This window comes from Vanessa tameamea, chromosome Z (genome assembly GCF_037043105.1).
Source record: "Vanessa tameamea isolate UH-Manoa-2023 chromosome Z, ilVanTame1 primary haplotype, whole genome shotgun sequence".
Taxonomy (NCBI): Eukaryota; Metazoa; Arthropoda; class Insecta; order Lepidoptera; family Nymphalidae; genus Vanessa; species Vanessa tameamea.
In genome coordinates this window covers 7,112,289-7,131,606 of record NC_087341.1, presented here as the reverse complement: position 1 = coordinate 7,131,606, position 19,318 = coordinate 7,112,289, and the positions used below count along the sequence as shown (strand labels likewise).

Genomic DNA, 19,318 nt, shown 5'->3' with positions numbered 1-19,318 from the left:
TTTACTTTATATATATATTTTTAAGTAAACTTGCTTAATTTCTTTTGTATTTTGTAATTGTACATATTCAGTTTTTTAGATATGCGTAATACCTATATATTGTGCAAATTATGTTATATTTGTCTCAAATCCAAATTTTTAATTTGTGGTGTTAGACAGACTAATAGTACAAAGAAAATTAAAATGAAAAGTATTTATATAAATGAAAATTTTAAAATAATATCTTACGTACACTGAAAAAAAATGCTGTTTCAGTTTTTAGATTCACTAAAATATTTCTACCATTTGTCTAACTTTTTAATCGTATAATATATTCTGTTAAGTCTTAATATTGTTTAGGATTAAATATGGTGGAGCTTAGGATTATTTTCAACTGAAATAATAATGAAAATAAAAATCTATATATTTTATATTTCTTAATTGCTGATACATTACATCGTACGTATTTATTTACAAAACAATTTTTCCGACTTAAAAATACAATGTACCTCTGTTACAAAGATAAGTTAAAAGGTATACAAAGTATTAGCATTGACTTCGCTCTCTGATCATTAGTTGATAATACGTAATCTATAAAAAATATTTGGCATTAAATTCAGATAATATTCTGTATAATTCCAAATTCTTATTATGTCAAATATCAAATTATATTTTAATACCGAAAAAATAATGTAAATTAATAAAAATAAAACGAAATCTAAAAAACTATGCCGCTTAGTTCCCAATCAAAAAGGTAAAATTAATAATATCATTAATAATAAACTTAACTTTATTAATCTTTGTTTGTAAATTTGTGATCATCGATATCACTTTAAAACTAAGAGTAAAAATTTAGTACGGTTTGCGAACAACATCGTGTTAGAAAGCTGCTGCTTCCTATGGATCTGACGTGAATGACATCACTGGTGAGGTTTCATTCATATCACTGCGTTTGGTTAGTATTTAAGATTTCAGTTCGGTTCTTCTGCAAGTACGCACGTTCACCGGGAAGAAAACATTCAACTCGATGAGAGTGGCTAGTACCAAGAACATAGCGTACATAGCCAAGCACGCTCGTCCTACCGCCGCGTCCAGCTTAAACTTGTTGAACCAGAAAGTGAGGTACAGTAGCAGAAGCGTAGACAACAGGGATATCGCAGAATATTCTAGACCCATCGAATTTATCTTCACCTAATGGAAGAACAAAAGTTTTAACAAATATATTATTATTACAATTACGTGCGTAGCAAAACACTTCGAAATTGAAAAGAGTCGTCCAATTGTGATAATCACTCGAATATTAGTATTTTCCAGTCTGAATTAAAAACTATAATTAATTATTTTTAAAAATATAATAGAATGACATATTAATCGAAGCTTTGTGAGTGATTATTCATAATCAAACTACGGGCCCAAATCGCTCGGCAATATATTTTCGCTAAACACATTCGCTTTGTATGATATAATTCGCATTTGTAATATTCATATACAATAACGGTCTAACCCAATAGTTGCCAGGTTCAGCTGGAGTCAACGAAGCTTTGATTAACCAAGGGAGACCCAAACACAAGAGTATATCGAATGTGTTTGATCCTATAGAGTTGCTTATTCCCATTGATCCATGGCCTGAAAAAATATATAAACGGGTTTTAGTATTTGAAACACCACAATGAATAAGATTAATTTGTTTTACATTAACCCATTGATATTTGAATAGTTTCAACTGATTTTACCTTGTTTTGCTACGATCACACTGGAGACAGCTTCTGGGACCGACGTTCCAGCTGCTAAGAAGGTAATCCCCATAACTGAATCTGGTATCATCAGCGTATCACCTAGGATTTTTTTTATATCACACAGTTATTATTTGTAATTGTTAATTTAAAGGCAAATGTGGTAAATTTATGACATCCTACCGATAATGGTGATCATCCACGCAACGATATACGACAACGATCCTATCCAGACAATGCACATGATGAATGTTAGTGGAAACCAGTTCTTAAAACGAGGTTTCTCGCAATCAGGTATCGTGAAGAGATACACCAGATGTATCGGCCATGTTATAATCCAGGTCGTCTGAAATAAACGGCTTAAATATTATTGGAAAATAAATAAATCAGTATCAAAACTAGTTTACAGAAGAAAGTCTTGCTGGGGTTTGTATTAAATACTTGTTGTCAACCGCGACTTCATTCGCTTTTTAAGGGTTGGACGTCACAGACATAATATATCGTGAAAGAATAACATAAGATTTCTGATTATAGACGAGTTCAAAACATAAACACTCTTATTTTATATTACACAAATATATATGATACGTATTGGCATTTTATTGAAAATAATCTTATTTTCCTTTCCGCTCACACTTTTTGAAGGAAATATTCTTAAATTATACCTTTGTAAGTTTGCTTCTTCCAGATGGCCACTTCCATAAAGAATGACGATATTCTTCCACTACTTCTTTGTTCCCTTCTTCAACGTTCCCTTGATTCGCTTCTTCTTGACATGCAATTTCCATGTCACTGACCTTGGGATCGTTTTCACCACTCACACTTTTATCGTCATCATTTTTAATCTTTTCGACTTGAAGAGAGGCATCCGCTGAGAGTTTCTTTTCATTCGTATCCGTAAATAAGGATGCACTCTTGACATTCCCGTTGTGCTGATGATGATCTATTGAAAATTGTATTTTTAACTTTAATTTAAAATTTCAAATACAATGTAGAATAATTAATCATATTATTGATTTTTTTAATGTTAGTAAATATAGAAATCTATACAAGTGTACATACCATTGTCCACTGGTAAAACGGAGTCTTGTTTTACGTTATCTTTCTTCAAAAAATTTGAAACACAGATCCAACTTCCTGTTGTGAAAATGATACAATCAGGACCGGTTATAAGTAAAATCGGTTTATAAATATATCATAAATAATTACCTTTAGCAAAGTTTTGAATAGATTTGTCGTAATACATAATGCAGATATAAACTCCATACAATAAAACGAGAAGAAATGCTTCGTACCACTGCACGTATTCGTCATGCATGATACAAATAAGTATGGATACTGTAATTCCATATGCTAGACAATCCCTGGTTAACGGCCACCAATCAAGAGGTACCACCTAAAATATAATATAGTATAAAAAATTACCTTAATATTAATTTTTGTTATCGTCTATGAAGTTTTCCATTTGCTGTTGAAACACTTGCACCTTGGAGTAGTAGTGCAAAAGGCTTCATTGAAAATATAACACCTCTTCCTATTGTCTCCACTGGCGACAGGAGGGCTGGTTCGTTTTTTGATCAGAGGATTGCGATACAACGGGGAAATGCTGCTAGCATTCTTGCGACCATTCCACGCGGTCAACATTGATACAGTAACAAGTTTTAATTCATATTTGTATATATTTAAGGACTTAATGTAAAAAAATCTTATAGATTAAATAATAATTATAGATAATTTAAATATTGAACGTGCCTGTACGCGCCTTTATGATTAAACAATGCAATGCCTTTTTCTTTCGAATGTGTAATTAATGATCATAGAAACAATAAAACCGGTGCTTGTAAACCAAACCAAGTATAGTTCTGAAAGAGCTCTTTGAAACTGGTGACGTATGTAATTTAAAAACAAGCAAAATTATGATAAATGATTATATTATTCGTACCATTCCTGCGCCTATGCCACAGCAGGCGGCCACAGCCAGAATATTGAATACGGCTGAACCAACGATAGTACCCACGCCGATATCACCCTCAGTTATAAAAGTCCCGATGACGTTCACAAACAATTCCGGCGCTGACGTAGCTGCTGCCATAAAAGTGGCACCAGCCACATCATTTGTCATATTTAAAGCTGAAATTATAAGCAAATTATTAAAAAAATAAGTTTTTATGGTATTATAGGCCGACGGGCAAATGGACCACCTGATGGTAAATGGTGACTATATGTATGTGGTAAAAAATAAAACTATTCTTACATTGTGTCAACGATCGTCCTATGATGTTATGTCCCTTGTGCCTATAGTTACACTATTTCACTCACCTTTCAAACCGGAACACAACCATACTAAGTATGGCTGCTTAGCAGGGGTTTTAAAATTCACATTCACAAATCTATTCTGTATGAACAAACTCAAAACCCACCGTACAATACGTTGATCAAATTCGAAAGTGTTATGTTATATTGACTATAACAGTTATGATAAGATACATTGGAAATAACTGAGATACAAAATGAGTTCTAGCAGAATAGTACCATACAGTACATGATTCAGCAAAAACTTTACGGAAACTTAAAATAAAAAGGCTTAGCATTTACTTACCCGTGCATATTCTATCAACGGCTGGTACAAAAAATTTATCGCAAACGACAGCGAGTGCCAAGAAAAGATAGATGGAAATAAATGCATGTAGAACGATTGCGCCATGCTGCCTCTGAATCTCCGTGAAGAAGCCCGCTGGAAAATCATCGATGGCCGGCGGCGTGCAATTGCGGAGATACCCGTCTATATGAATAATAAAATAAACACAGATGAAATAAAAATATTATCACAATGTTACGTATAAATGTTCTTATTGAATAAATCAAATCAAAATTGTACACCAATAAACATATACATAAATCATATTCAAGAAAGATGCACAAGAGGCGGCCTTATCGCTAAAGCAGCGATCTCTTCCAGGCAACCTTAAAGTAGATGAATGAAACAGAGGCAACAATATTTTGTAATAAGGTGAATATTTTGTTTATTTAAAATAACTCTTATTACTTCGACAATACGTTCTTTTTTCTATTAAGATTAGGACAGCAAACGACGAAATAATTAATAAAGAACCTCAATGATTGGTCAACTATTCCCAATCACCAAGCACCGCACAAAACTCCTAGATACAATTGCTGTAAGAAATATTACCCGTTGTATTAAGTGTTAGAACATTGTATATACGCCATCACCATGTTTTTGCGCCTGTTATAACACTGTCTCTCTTTGAGCTAACATCGAAACATAATAATACGTAGGTTTGATGTTTGTTATTTATATAACATGATTTTAAGCATACAACATTTTATATAATATTGTGGTATGTATTTGTATATATGGTTACAAGTAAATTGTTTTTCGTTTAAACATCCACGCCCATAACAACAGTCTTACAGTCTTTTCAACACTTCTTGAAATATGTCTGGTAGAGTAGGTATATTAGCAATAACTCCGCACTTTACACGGTAAGCATTTGCAGTGACGTAGGAATTAAATAAGAAATAAATAGTAACACTCTCTTGGGAGAAGGAATCAAGACAACATTTTTCTTATTAATAGAATATGTTGCGAATGAATATCGTGAAACTTGAACCGATAACGTTACAAATCCATTTCCTTTGCATTTTTTAATCAGTTGATTTAAAAGCAAAAAATGGCTCACTAACAAGCAACAATTAATAAAATAAGTCCAATTAGTTGTTATTTATTTGAACATTTTGTAGCACTGAATTCTTTAAGGTTTACTTCCGATCCAAATTTTCTTTGTATTTTGTACAAATATATCTTACATATTTTTAATATTTCTTCCGGAATATTCATACGATTTATTTGAAACTTTTGTATTATTTTAGTTTTTATTTTAAATAATAAAAAATAAAACTTGTATATTTTTGATCATGCCACAAATTCGTTGTATGATACATATATACAGGGTTATTGATAATTCGAAGTATTCCCGTTAGGAGGTGATAGGTGTGATTATTGACAATAATTTTAACCCCCATATGCATGATGCAAAAATGAACCAATTTTGAGTTATCACGTTTTTTAGATTTTTTCAAAATAAGTCAAAAATGCAACTTCAAAAAATTATTTAAAAAAAAAGTATCAATTAAAATCTATTTTTTTCTTCTGATTTATAAAAATGAATAAACACTGGTTATTTGTCAATATTAAAACAATAAATATCGGTCCAAATTTAAAAATTCGAGACGGAAAAATATATTATTTCAATTTTTTTTTCTACAAAAATGCCTTTAAAACAAAGAAAATCATTATGAAACTTGTCCTGCAAATTATTTTAAAAACATAACCGTTTTATCAGCTCTCCAAAAATGTATAACAACTAGGATCTTATTTCAAAACAACCGAAATAAAATGATCACAAGGGACGGTGGTGGAAATTCGTATTCGAACAAAACTTAAATTCGCTCTTTGAATGTCTCGCAAATAAGTTTAATACATACCTAACCAATGCAAGATTATTCGCGTCGGTTTCCTCTTCACCGGCTACCCGATGTATCAGTTTATAACAAGCGAATCAGGGAAACTGGTAGTGTTCAGAGACGACAAATTAATATCGAAAGACCCAGTCCATGTTGTTAATTACTGAGAGGATAAGAATTTATCGATGAACTATTCGAACCATTTCGACGTATTCCTAACGGGAATAACCAATAACCCTGTATATATATTACGCAAGGCTTGCTGCATCCCATAGCGGCAAATGCCACGGAGTTTCGAAATTATTATTAAGCAACTTAATTTTAAGTTTTCATTTTTCCGATATCCCTATTTTCTAGTTATCCGAGTATACGAGAATAGTCGAATTACGATCCTACGACATATATATATAGAAAGTCATTATTCTTACAAATAAATATTTATAAATATCTAGTATATAATATATTAGAACTAACTAGTATAAATATTGTACGTTTTTATGATAATAATAATCATCATCCATTTAAGAATATTGCATACATAAGAAGCCATTGAATAAAAGACAATATTGCAGTTCACACCGGTATATTCACGGCAACGTGCGTGTACGCATAACATTAAGCCGTAACAATTAGCATATCTGCTTTATATTCATAAAAAAGTGAAAATCTCAACTCGGAACTTAAAATGCGAAACTCATTAACTTAAAACACGCAATACATGTCATTTACAAGATAATATGCTTTATTATTATCGAAAAAATTTAATTAGTTGTAACTATAGTTTGACGACGTTTAATATTTTCGCGTGGATGTCGCATGGAACACTTTCATTTATAAAGTAATCTGATATCGAATGAACACGAAGTATTTCTTCTGGTAAAAAAATACTTATATTTATAACAGTTACCCGATTAGGCTTTTGTAATTCTATTAAATTTAATTGTTTAGTGTAGAGCGTATATTATAATGGTTCCGGATCTCGCGTTGGAATTTAATCAACAAATAATTTTAATTTATCAATGTTTCTAATTTCACGATCTACTGTAAAGGAAAGTATCCACAAAATAATTTGTTTTTAATACATTCTGACTTATGTATGCCTAAGTGTCCAAACCGTGAGTGTCGTAAAATCTAACTTTTACTGAATGATGATAATTATGTATATAAAGTATTATTATAACATAAAATATTATTATAACATAAAATAACATATAACTTAAAAATACAAACCTAAAAGTAATCGAAATAAAATAAGAAATCCATGAATAATTACAATGTTAGTCGTTAATTTAAATACGATGTACAAACATATATCATCAGTATGTAAGTTTCTTAAACATTGTCACGAAAACTCATTTAATCACGCAATTTGTCACGTGTTAAAACTATATTTGAAAGTGAAAAAATAATTATTTTAATTTATTGTTATTCGCATTATTATTATTTTTTTATTTATAATCTTTACTCACTTACGTTTTTTCATATGCAAATCGACTATATTGTGGTTGTATAATAAGTGATTAATACTTGCAAAAATATTTTATAAAATCTCTATATATACAGTATACAGTAGATACTGGTATTTTCTGTAAGAACTTAACACTGTCTTCGTCCAACCCTTTTGTTAAATATCAGGAAAATTATATGCGACTTTTGCTGATTTAATTAAAACATTTAAAGGAAAACGCTTCAGGAGTTCCTAGGCGATAATGGTCGTTCAATTCTAATCAAGCAGGTTAAGTCAAGTCTGTGTGACTTAACCGTTATCGACTATGCAAGGGGAAGATCTTAAAACGGGGCTAGGTATCATTACGGAATAGAACTGCTGTCCCATGTATAGTTTCAACAGCGTTCGATTAATAAACGATTACGATAAAATAAGCGACTTAACATTCATAATTAACAATACAATAACATAACATTAGAAACATGACATTCAAGCTGAAAATTCAACTTTATTTACGTGATCGACAAATTAAAGTGTTGACGGCTGTGTATTATTAAAAATTATTTAAATATCTCGATCGAAAATCAAGTTTTAAGACCTATGAATTGCCTTTCCAGGACATCCAGTAGATGTGAAACATAAATTGGTAGTTATTGTAAGAATTTATAATGAAAGAAAAACAAGAAATAAATACGTAATAAAATTCATAAAAACAATATACATTTTCTTAGTATCATAATAACATATAACACAAATAAAGTATAGTACCACTTAATATTTCATCGAATTGCGAATTAGTCTCAAGAACGGAACGTAGCCAAAATTAATTATATATTAGTAAGGGCACACCAATTGACTTTTTTGTGGGTCAGAATAGTTCAGCGACCTGCCTCTTGAAATAATCATTTAAACGACTCTGATTATTAACCCGTATTAGAATACTAGGTATTGTCCTTGGACTTGCCTGAATGAAATCAAATAGTTCAAACGGAAATGTTAATTGTTGTTTCTTTTTATGTAATTAAAAACAATCATTATTTATATTCATATAGTTGAGCTGAGATGATCCAGTGGTTAGAACGTGTGCGTCTTAACTGATTATTGCTGGTTCAAACCCTAACAAGCACCATTGAATATCCATATGTTTCATCTTGTGTCCAGCGGTAACGTTGTGAAGAAACTTTCATGTGTCTAATTTCAATTAAAATTTTCCATTGTTTATACCACCATTTGAACAGCGTGTTTGAATTAATTAAAAACCTTTTACTAAATGAGAGGCCTTAGCCGTGGTGAGACACGTACAGGCTGTTACTTTACTTTTTTAGTGGTATATTTTTAAAGTCGTTTGATTTCGAAATTTAAATGAACATATCCACATGGTTACCAAGGTTAGGGAACCCTCTTCTCCTCTTACAAATATTTTATAGCTTTAAAGTAGTACTCAGAATCGAGATATAATTCTTAATACACATTATTATTGAAATACATCTCTCACCATACCTTTACGCGAGTTATCTAAACTATATAAAAGTATAAAGGATTTATCCTAAGCCTTTTATGTTTCAAATATAAACATGAACTATTTATTGAAATCGTATATTGAATTTAATGAAATAAGTCTTTAATCACTATAAAAATCGAATTACATTATTACGCGTTTTAACACTCTTAAATAACATTTTCACGTACATTTATAAAATAATAAAAAATTATATCACCTCCAGAATTCATGTTTAATTGTAATTGTATAGTATTTACAATTTATAATGTCGAGTAATTAAAGTTATTTTATGTATGAATAATTTATAATAGACAAAAACATTAGACTTTCTGATTTCAAAATACAAAGTAATAAGTATTATTTAGTAAGATGTCCTCTCATTGATCCATTTCCTCCATACTCGAGATAACTTGAAGTTATTAGACGCAGCAATTTATGTTGTGGTACACTGGCGTGGCTGTTCACTGTTATAACAAATCGCGGACACTTAGAACTTAAAAAACCAAGAAATAAATAATTTTTAAACTTATCTCGTGATATTTTTTTTATCGATTTCCATTTATCTTCAGGCATCGAATGACATTTTTTGTTCGTTTCTTTCCTTTTCATAGGAGACACGCGAATGTAATTCAACCGTTCCCTTGATTTTATAATAGAAAACACTTGTGATAATAGGTTCATATAAACTTTTTTAAATTATATAAACTTATTGCATCATTTTACAGAGAAAACATTTATAATACGGTCACATATAAAAGACACAATATCGCGAAAAAAAAGTGATTGAATTTTTTGAAAATAAAAGTGAACGATTTTTTTTTTTCTTTTAATACAATACAATGATATTGCAATGAATTCATTGTAATATTGTTGTATTATAAATTTATATTATATGTGTTGATATATTATTGCATAAGTTTTTAATTTTCATTTGGTATATTTAAACGTGCCACTGAGATATTTTTATTATTAAAATAATATTTCACTTTTAATATCAATTTATTCACTTGTAAATGTTATCCAGATAACCGAAAGACTGGATAAAAGAATGTTTAAAAAATAACGAACATTGTACGTACGTAGGAGCGAACGCATTGCTGAAGACAAACAAACAAAGTGACTTCCTCACTAAAAACGCTCCGACAAATAGCAAAGTCAACAGGCAAATTGACTCAAATGACCACCGCGACAACTTGACCAACCGGATTAACCGATTTTAGAAAATAACGTCAACATCTTATTTGTACATACGAAACGTGTGTCTAATAAAAAGAAGAAGAATACGCAGAGTTTTTTTTTATAACCAACTCATTTATTTTCGCACAGGATCTCACTTCAAGTGACAACTTGTCATTTTTCTGGAACTAAAAAAATTTATCCGTTTTGGAATAACTGTGTTTTGTATATCATTAATTAGAAAACTTATATAATATAGAATAAGATATTCATTGTATGTTTGTATTTTGACATTTACTAATAACGTAAACATCCGTCAGGAAAAACTTGTCTATAACATTGATATTTATATATTTACCTCAGAAAATTTCATTACACAACAGGTGCTCAAAGAACTCGTTAGCATATTTTACCAATAATTCATAATTACTGATCGTATGAAATGCACTTTATTTTTTTTTGTAAATACTTTGTTATTGCTCGCGCTCCGCCAATTGTATGCTAATATTACTATGTATGGTATATTTCATCTGTTGAAAAATGTGTTAGTGTATGTTTTATTATGGATTATTATTGTTGTTGCATTTCTTCTACCTCGCATAATTTGACAACATAAGACGATAAATGTAGAGCTTAGCGACCAAGCAAAGTCGAGGATTTAGAATTGCAATGACTCTATACAAAAGACTAAAACTACAAGATTTTTGAATTAATTTTACTATTCTTGAAAAAATGACATGTCATAAGAAAATCCTTAAAAAAAATTCTCCTCGGCCACAGATCACGATACCTCATACGAACGCATAGAAGATGCATCGCCTATTGTACGTTGATCATATTACGCCAGAAATATACAACTCAATCAGAAGAACGAGTCGGGATCTTAATATAACATTACATTTCTCGATTACTGAGCCGAGATGGCCCAGTGGTGAGCCGAGATGGCCCAGTGGTTAGAACGCGCGCATCTTAACCGATGATTTCGGGTTCAAACCCAGGCAGGCACCACTGAATTTACATGTGCTTAATTTGTTTATAATTCATCTCGTGCTCGGCGGTGAAGGAAAACATCGTGAGGAAACCTGCATGTGTCTAATTTCAACGAAATTCTGCCACATGTGTATTCCACCAACCCGCATTGGAGCAGCGTGGTGGAATATGCTCCATACCTTCTCCTCAACGGGAGAGGAGGCCTTAGCCCAGCAGTGGGAAATTTACAGGCTGATTATGTTATGTATGTTTTCGATTACTATCTAATGATTTCCAGCGCAATACGTAAATATATGATGTCGTTTACGCTTTCTTGTCGACAAGTTAAAAAATATGTCCGCTATTAAATTACTGTATTGTATCAAAATTATAGAGTTCTTTTATTATCTTAATCAATATATGAAAATTAATTTAACCAAATAGTTGTAACTGGTTAACCACTTGGAAATTATTGATTTTATTAAACTCAATTCAAAATACTAATAAAAGCTGCCTCGTTTTTTTAATTAATTGTACACATTAAAAAAATACTTCGTTTGAAACAGATTTAGTCATAACTTCTGAGTACATATTTGTACATTTTTATACTATAAATGGAAACTATTCGCCGCCATTAGACTTTCTGAAACTCAAAAATAGAATATACTGAGTACAATAATATTTTTTTTAGAATGTCATCTAATGCCATAATAGCGGAAAAATACAGCACTGTTCTCTATAAACTAATCTTTTTAGACATCAATTTATGAATCGTAAAATAATTACGTAGCGAAAACTCCGTCAACAACGTACTAGAAACTTATGTAACAGTTAAACATGTGAACCGGTAGTTTCGTTAAATGTCCAAGTGCAAGAACGTATTCCACTTATTCGATGTTTCAATGCTACGACGTATAATGAATTAAGCTTTGTTGACGTAAACTAGATCTAATAGCTTTAACGTGACATACTACGTTTGAGGAATAGTGCGTGCCTCGACTCGTTGAGATATCATCGAATGCATTACGAAGGAAATTGACATATGAAAGAAGGCAGGAAGTCCGCATTAAGACGTCTTTGATATTAGCTTCTTTCGATATACCGCCAGTTAGCCACAAACGTAAAGTACCTATAGACCAATGAATGTTTGAAGCCGTTTTATATGTATATTTTATATCTATAGTCAATGGTTTTGGATAACACGGAGGTATTCAAGCTTGTCACGTCAATATTCTTAACATAAAGCGCGTGAAATTGTGATACCTAGCCACTTATTTAATAATATTATATATCTTCTCCGAAACGCGCTTCAATTTCTGGTATATGTTTTTATAAATATTGGTTTCGTAGTTTTTCAGTTGAGCATTACAAAAAAAAATCTTTTCCTCATTTATTTAATGAATTTAATGTTATTAATTTAATGAATTTATATATGTCAAAGGTACAAATTAAATGTAACCTAAAAAACCGCAAATATATTTTTTTTAATTCAAATATAGTGTTCATTTATAACGGCTATGATAACTTTTATATATTTGAATTTAATAAAACTACTACTAAATATTCCGTCACCAATCCACATACATTGTTAAACCAAGGGTCCAAGTTTTAATGAGTTAGTATTATAAGCACATGGATTATTTCATTTATGACCACCGATTTGATGATTTTAGTAATGGTTTATTTGTTCTTTTTGCAATGACACTATCTATTATAGAATTATGAACTTAAAGAAGGCGTGTTCACGACAAAGTATTTTATAAATTTTAGTTATATAATATAATCTGTGCTTTTTAGTCGTCTCGTTGACATCTTGTAAGCACGAATGTCAGTCATAATGCACGCCGATAAAATTTGAATAGATCGCAAATGTAACAATTTTCCATAACGAGGCCTATTTTTTCATCACACATTAATACATAAAAAAAAACATACTTTTTTAATCTAGATCAATTTATTTAAAGACAAATATCTATCCTTTATTGTCTATACCATCTAATCTCTTTGTCGTATAATACGTGTCCGTGTATACATGTAATGTAACTACAAACAACTTATTCACTTTGAAAGGATGAATGAAAGGACTTTGATCAATGTAGTGACGTACGATATGCAAACGTTTGCACTTAGTTTTACTTGCGAAGTAAAATTAATAAAGTAACTTTATAAGATTAAACTATGAAACAAATGAACGCTACTTTTTAAATTAATGATAACGGATACGAAACACATTATATAACTCATGTACAATAGTATAAATTTAAATTGTTGTCATGACTACAGACGCATTAGCTTCTACGAGTCTCTACACGTCGCTTCGCTACGGGAAGTTAAAAAAATATATCAGTACGTTTGCAGCGCGACATCTAAACTGAATAACATATTATATGACAGATTTATTTGTCTTTGTGTGTTAAAAATAATGTAAATTTTAACGAATGAATTGAATGAAGTTGAGTTATAACGGAAGCCCGAAAATATATAAATTTAAAGTCTTAATTGTTTATATATGCGTTAACAGTCAGTCACTTAAGAGAGTGCTTTTATATAGAATGAAGGTTTGACTGCAACATTAAATAGTTATAGTGTGTTATAGTGATTTACATTTAAAGTAAATAAGATTAAGAATGATAGAGAAAGGAAAACTGCAATTATTTGATCTCAGATACAATATTTCGATAATGTCCTCTAAAAAACTGCGTCAATTCCTAAGGGAGAGTATCCCACTACGCATAACACAGTAGGAGAATAGAGTTTTCCCAAGAGTTTTCTTATAAAATTCTGGTGGCATAACTGAGTCGAGCGAAAAGTGTTCAGGCATAGGAACAACGTTTGTACGTATTATTCGAGTAACGGTATTTTAAATACTACGAACTTCTAGACCAAGTTTCTAACCAAAACGCAGAAAGATAAAGTATTCATTACTATTTGGCGGTAGAATACGGGTAGTACACAGAGCTACACACTGCTTCTATCGATACCCTCTTTTTGCCGGAAAATGCATTTTCGTTTTTCTCCCACATTAATGTGGAAGAAATTCGGGACTGTACACCGTGTGCACTGAGATTACCCTTAAAAAAAAGCGGTATCAATATCAGCTCTTCATGAAGGCGTAGGTAGGTTGTGGTGGGGGAAAAAGGAGTGCATAGCACCGACGCCAGTAGTCTTCGGCGAAGAGGGTCAGCGCTCCTTCTGTGACACAACGTTAACGCAGAAGAAGAACACCATATTCCTCTAGGCACCTCTCGCTACAATCTCAAGAGAGCCAATGGGAAGAAAAATGTAATAGTGCACATGTCTGTCAAGTCTAGGTTACTTGGAAAGACACTACTAATAATAAATTACATTCAAAATTTGAGCTGCTGCGGCAATTTCTCGAAAGAAAAACTGGTTTTATAAACGGTACGCCCAGAGTTGGACGTAGTTTTAAGGAGTATAATATTAGGGATTATGACATGAAATTGGTTGAGAGCTCATATGGAAGATATATTTGTTGGTTTAGTAGCTTATCTGCGATAATCCATTAAGTAAAATCTTCTTTTCGTTTTACAAATACACATTTACCATACTTCGTGATCAAACAGAGTCCTGAATGCCCCATTATTGAATTATCTGCGTTTTCATTATCAAATGCAGATATGAGGAAATGATTAAATTGTGTAACCCTTATTATTTTACTGAAGTAAAACATTTGTGGAACATGAGAAAATTATTTACCAAGTTACCAGGAGATTTCTTATTTACAGCTTTGAATAAAACAGATAATGTTATAAGCATTTGAAGAAACACTCACGAGCGCCAAACGTTTCATTACCATTTGTTTCCGGAAAAAAAAATCAAACACAACTAACCACATAGTTTAAGAAAATGTTAATAGTAAATCCTAATCTCAGATATAACAATAAAACATCTATTGCGCTCAAAAAAGGCATATGTATATAATAAATATATTTCCTACCAGCCATCTTTTCGAAATTGCAGCCAAGAGAGTCCTTCATATAATATTTATAAAACAATTTCTCAATCTAATAAATAGCTCAGGACGTCTATAAAGTACACTCAAAGCTTCCGAGGTCGTTCTATGCCGTGAGCACTTTGAAATCTTATACACAACGACAATCTCGCTAATGCGATATTGGATGCCAATATACTTTTGTCCGATTCCTCACGATTTAAAATTAACAGAAACTTAATGAAAATATATATATTAAAAAGTTTATAGTAGAATACACAACAAATATAAAAGTGTATTAAAGCCAATAGAATAATCATTTAACAAGTAAAAAAATTTTGATAAGTTATTTTTTAATCATTTTAAGACTTATTTTTAATAGCAATTTGATTGCATCAATATCAAATACAGAATATTTGTTTAACACGGACGAATCTTGGGAAATTTGCACAAGCTACTGACGTAATCTTATTTAATTTTCGGTTGATCTGAGTTAGCTCGTAACTTATAAATATACGGTAAATTTGTTCATATTCACTCAAACGTAATTCCACGGCTCCTTACGACAGACTGTTCAGCGGGCCTTGTCTTAATGACGTATCTCCAATTAGTAATATTAAGCTCAAACTATTATTTTTTTAATCTACTTTTTTGAAGTTGAGGATATTCGTATGTCAAAATTAAATTAAAAATATACATTTTTCAAATAATATTGAATCGTAATGAATATAAGGCACCGTTTCTGAACGAAGACTCTACAAAGAAGAGCCGGTAAGCAACTTAGTAGTAACTCTTTTAATCTCTCTTTTAAACTCTTATAGTCTACTATTGCGTAATATGTAGTTAATATATAATGAACATTATATTAAAATTTAATATTTCGCAAAAATATTATTTACTTTAACGGTTGTGTCATAAAATATGCCAATTATATATATAAAGATTCGGTGACGCGAAGATAATATTCGTTAATAGAATTTTGTGATATTTGTATAAATTATCAACTTACATTATTACGTAAGTTTATATATGTTAATTACAGATATGTATTAATATTTCAATATATACTGAGATTATATGATTGGAACTTAATCTTTATGGGGCAAGAATACTCAAGAACTTATTTTCAATCAATTATTCGAACCCAAAATATTCACGTGAAATTGATATCACAAAGCTAAAAATAATTTATGTTATAAAAATAATAAGTTCCAATATTTCGATAAAATATAACTTTTCTCATCGTTATATAGATTATATCTACAAAATTATCTATAAATTCTAATGCATTTATTTTTGTCGCAGAATCGTTAAAAACAGAGATGTAACAGGTTTATTTTTCGAGGTTATTGCAAAAATACGGCTGTTCCAAAGTTCGGAAAGGAATAAAATGTCTGTTCAAAAGAGATCTTTTGTAATTTCCGCTGGGAACATCTTAAAATTATTCACAGGCATATTTAAACATATTATCGATAAAATCAGCTGAAGTAAAACGAAAGCCTAATTTGGCTTAAAGTCTCTTATATATCATTACTCCTCACTTACATCGATAGTGGAATTTCAGGTGGAAACAATAGAAATTTAGGCAGATAAAGATGAACGATGATTCCACCATCGCCAGCCCTGACAATTTGTCAATTGTTAACCGGATGAGGCGCTAATCCTGTGCCTCCCCTACTTCTAACTTTAGGAACGCTTGCCGACGCAAACGACCGTAAAATTAGCCGCGGACAAGAAAATTGCTACACTTTAAAAATTATTAAATGTAACATGATGAAATTAAACAATTTAATATTAACTTCAAATAAAACGTTCTTATCTTCTGTTCGAACTCTTGCGAACAATAGGCGATAAACAACAATATCATCATTATGAAATATATTTGTTACGGAACCTAAAATATAAATTGTATATCAAAGTTTATACATTTAATAAGCATGTTGGTTAGCGCACAGCTAATAATGTAGGTTTTAAACTAATTCAAATTTGCAATACAAAACATGAAATTTTATAAGTTTTTCATCATGGTAAATATACTTTATTTAAGTCGAAATTCATCCAAAATTATATGGAAGAATTTTGACTAAATGACAATGATCAAAGTCAAAAACATAATGAAACAAAATTGTAAACATATTAACAGCTTGGAATAAAACACATATAAGAAATAAATAGTTAAGTACAACATATTCCACTAAAAAAAAATTGTACATATTTGTTTTTTTATTCGCAAAACAAATGTAATGAAATATTATATAGAAAAAAAAACAAGTAAAGAAACCAGATTTATATTAGTATATTATGTTATTTTTTATTTATTTACACCTAGAACGTTTTTGATGAATTTTCGACTAACTTGTATAAAACTAGATTGAGATATATTAAAGTTTAAATGAGGTGCTGGAAAACTAGTGAGGTATTTAATATTTACACTAAATGTAAATACTTAATACGTAAGTCAAGCTGAGTGCCTAAATTCTACACAAAATGTCAAAAATACTTACTTGTTACTAATTCATACTTACAACATCATTTACATAACAAGACAAGTGATAAAGTTAAAATAAACTTTATAAAAAACAATTAATTAGCAACTTATTAAATATACAAAGTCATAAGACTAATGGTATTATGTTTTATTAGTCGGTATTGTAATACAATAGAATGTGTCGGTCGTGAAGATGTTCGTGTAATTAATCATGCGGTTTTTTTTCGAGTACAAATTGTACCTATCATAGTTATCCACTAGAAACAATTCGTGTGCCGGCTAAAAATACCAATTGAGAATCAAGCCAATTATGAAATATATAGGTATTTAAATTTACAGATAATATTTTTCACGATTTTACCCAAGCAATATTGAAGGCAATTAGCATTAGGTACCATTATTATATACTTCACGTAGTATATTTGTGTATTTGTTGATATTGTTAAGTAACCTTAAATATTCATGAGGACATAATAATAAAACGCGATAAAATGCTTGTATTAGATCGTTGCGCCATAATCGGTACTAATTCGTTTACGAATAGTCATTGTCCAGGCTGATAGCCACACCCGTAATTTGTGAGTTACATGTGCTGACTACTATTTTCGGGTCAATTAAATACGATTTTTTTTGGCTTTCAATATTCTTGAAATTTTAACGCGTTCTTGGAACCGCAGGGATGTCGGACGCGATCGCGACAGCACATACCTGTCGCATGGTAAGCCATGTCGCGTCTTCACTCTTCCATACTTACGGGCCCCAGCCGGCGTCTCGGATGCCACAAGCCACTACATTCACTTCGAATAACAGGCACTCGGGCCGCTGATATAATCTTCTCCCCTGCCCATTAGCTTCGCAATAGTGTGACCTAGCCATTCACAGAGAATAGGACGCACTTCCGACCTGTTTCGATGTATAACCTTGCCGGTACGCGGTATGCACTTCACAGTCCCCGCTGGGGACGGCTACTCGTTTAATGTAACGTACCTCGTTCGGAGGCATTCATCGTGGTGGCGGAGGGATCGCGCGGAGACGACCGAGAGCGTCGTCAGTGGCGTCCAAATGCCGCGGCCAGCGCTCGACGGTACATAATGGACCGGGCGGAGAGCTCGTCAAAAGAAGAATACGGGATCCAATTATATATTCTCATACAATACACGTACGTCGGGCGGCGCACGGGCGCAGTGATGAAGTGACTCCGAACGCAGCTTCTGCCTTACCGCATATTGTATATGAGCTGGCTACGATTTTTTAACTTCATAAGTAATTGAGATCGTTTTGTAGTATTAAATGTCATAGGTACCTTAGGCTAATTCATTATTATTTACAGGTGTGACTAAGAATTCAAGAAAATAGGTAATTAATGGTGGCATGTTGATCAGCAAAATCTTCCTCAAAAGTAAATTAAAAATAAATATTCATAATATATTGTTGTATAATTATTTGTGTGTATTATAAGATATAATAATAAAATATATATAACCAATATTAGTATATAACGATTTTTCCAGTCCTCGTCTCAGTCAGTAATTGACGGTACATTACTAACTGCTTTATCTCATATATCGACTTGGAATCATGTCAACCA

General features: G+C 31.3%; 1 protein-coding gene across 3 annotated transcripts; it reads right to left on the bottom strand.

The window, feature by feature from the left end:
• Positions 1-385: 385 nt before the first annotated feature.
• Zyd (zydeco) lies at positions 386-18,926 on the bottom strand. Of its 3 annotated transcripts, none has more exons than XM_026642423.2 (10): positions 18,718-18,926; positions 4,312-4,494; positions 3,655-3,842; positions 2,922-3,108; positions 2,775-2,849; positions 2,378-2,655; positions 1,896-2,058; positions 1,713-1,814; positions 1,484-1,605; positions 386-1,170 (listed from the first exon to the last, which is right to left on the bottom strand). In XM_026642423.2, exons 1-10 carry the CDS (start codon positions 18,734-18,736, stop codon positions 943-945), a joined length of 1,545 nt encoding a protein of 514 aa, XP_026498208.2. In that variant the 5' UTR covers positions 18,737-18,926; the 3' UTR covers positions 386-942. The 3 variants fall into 3 exon arrangements, with proteins under 3 accessions (XP_026498208.2, XP_026498214.2, XP_026498220.2); XM_026642429.2 differs by lacking the exon at positions 18,718-18,926 and adding an exon at positions 18,439-18,584; XM_026642435.2 differs by lacking the exon at positions 18,718-18,926 and adding an exon at positions 10,225-10,348.
• Positions 18,927-19,318: the final 392 nt, after the last annotated feature.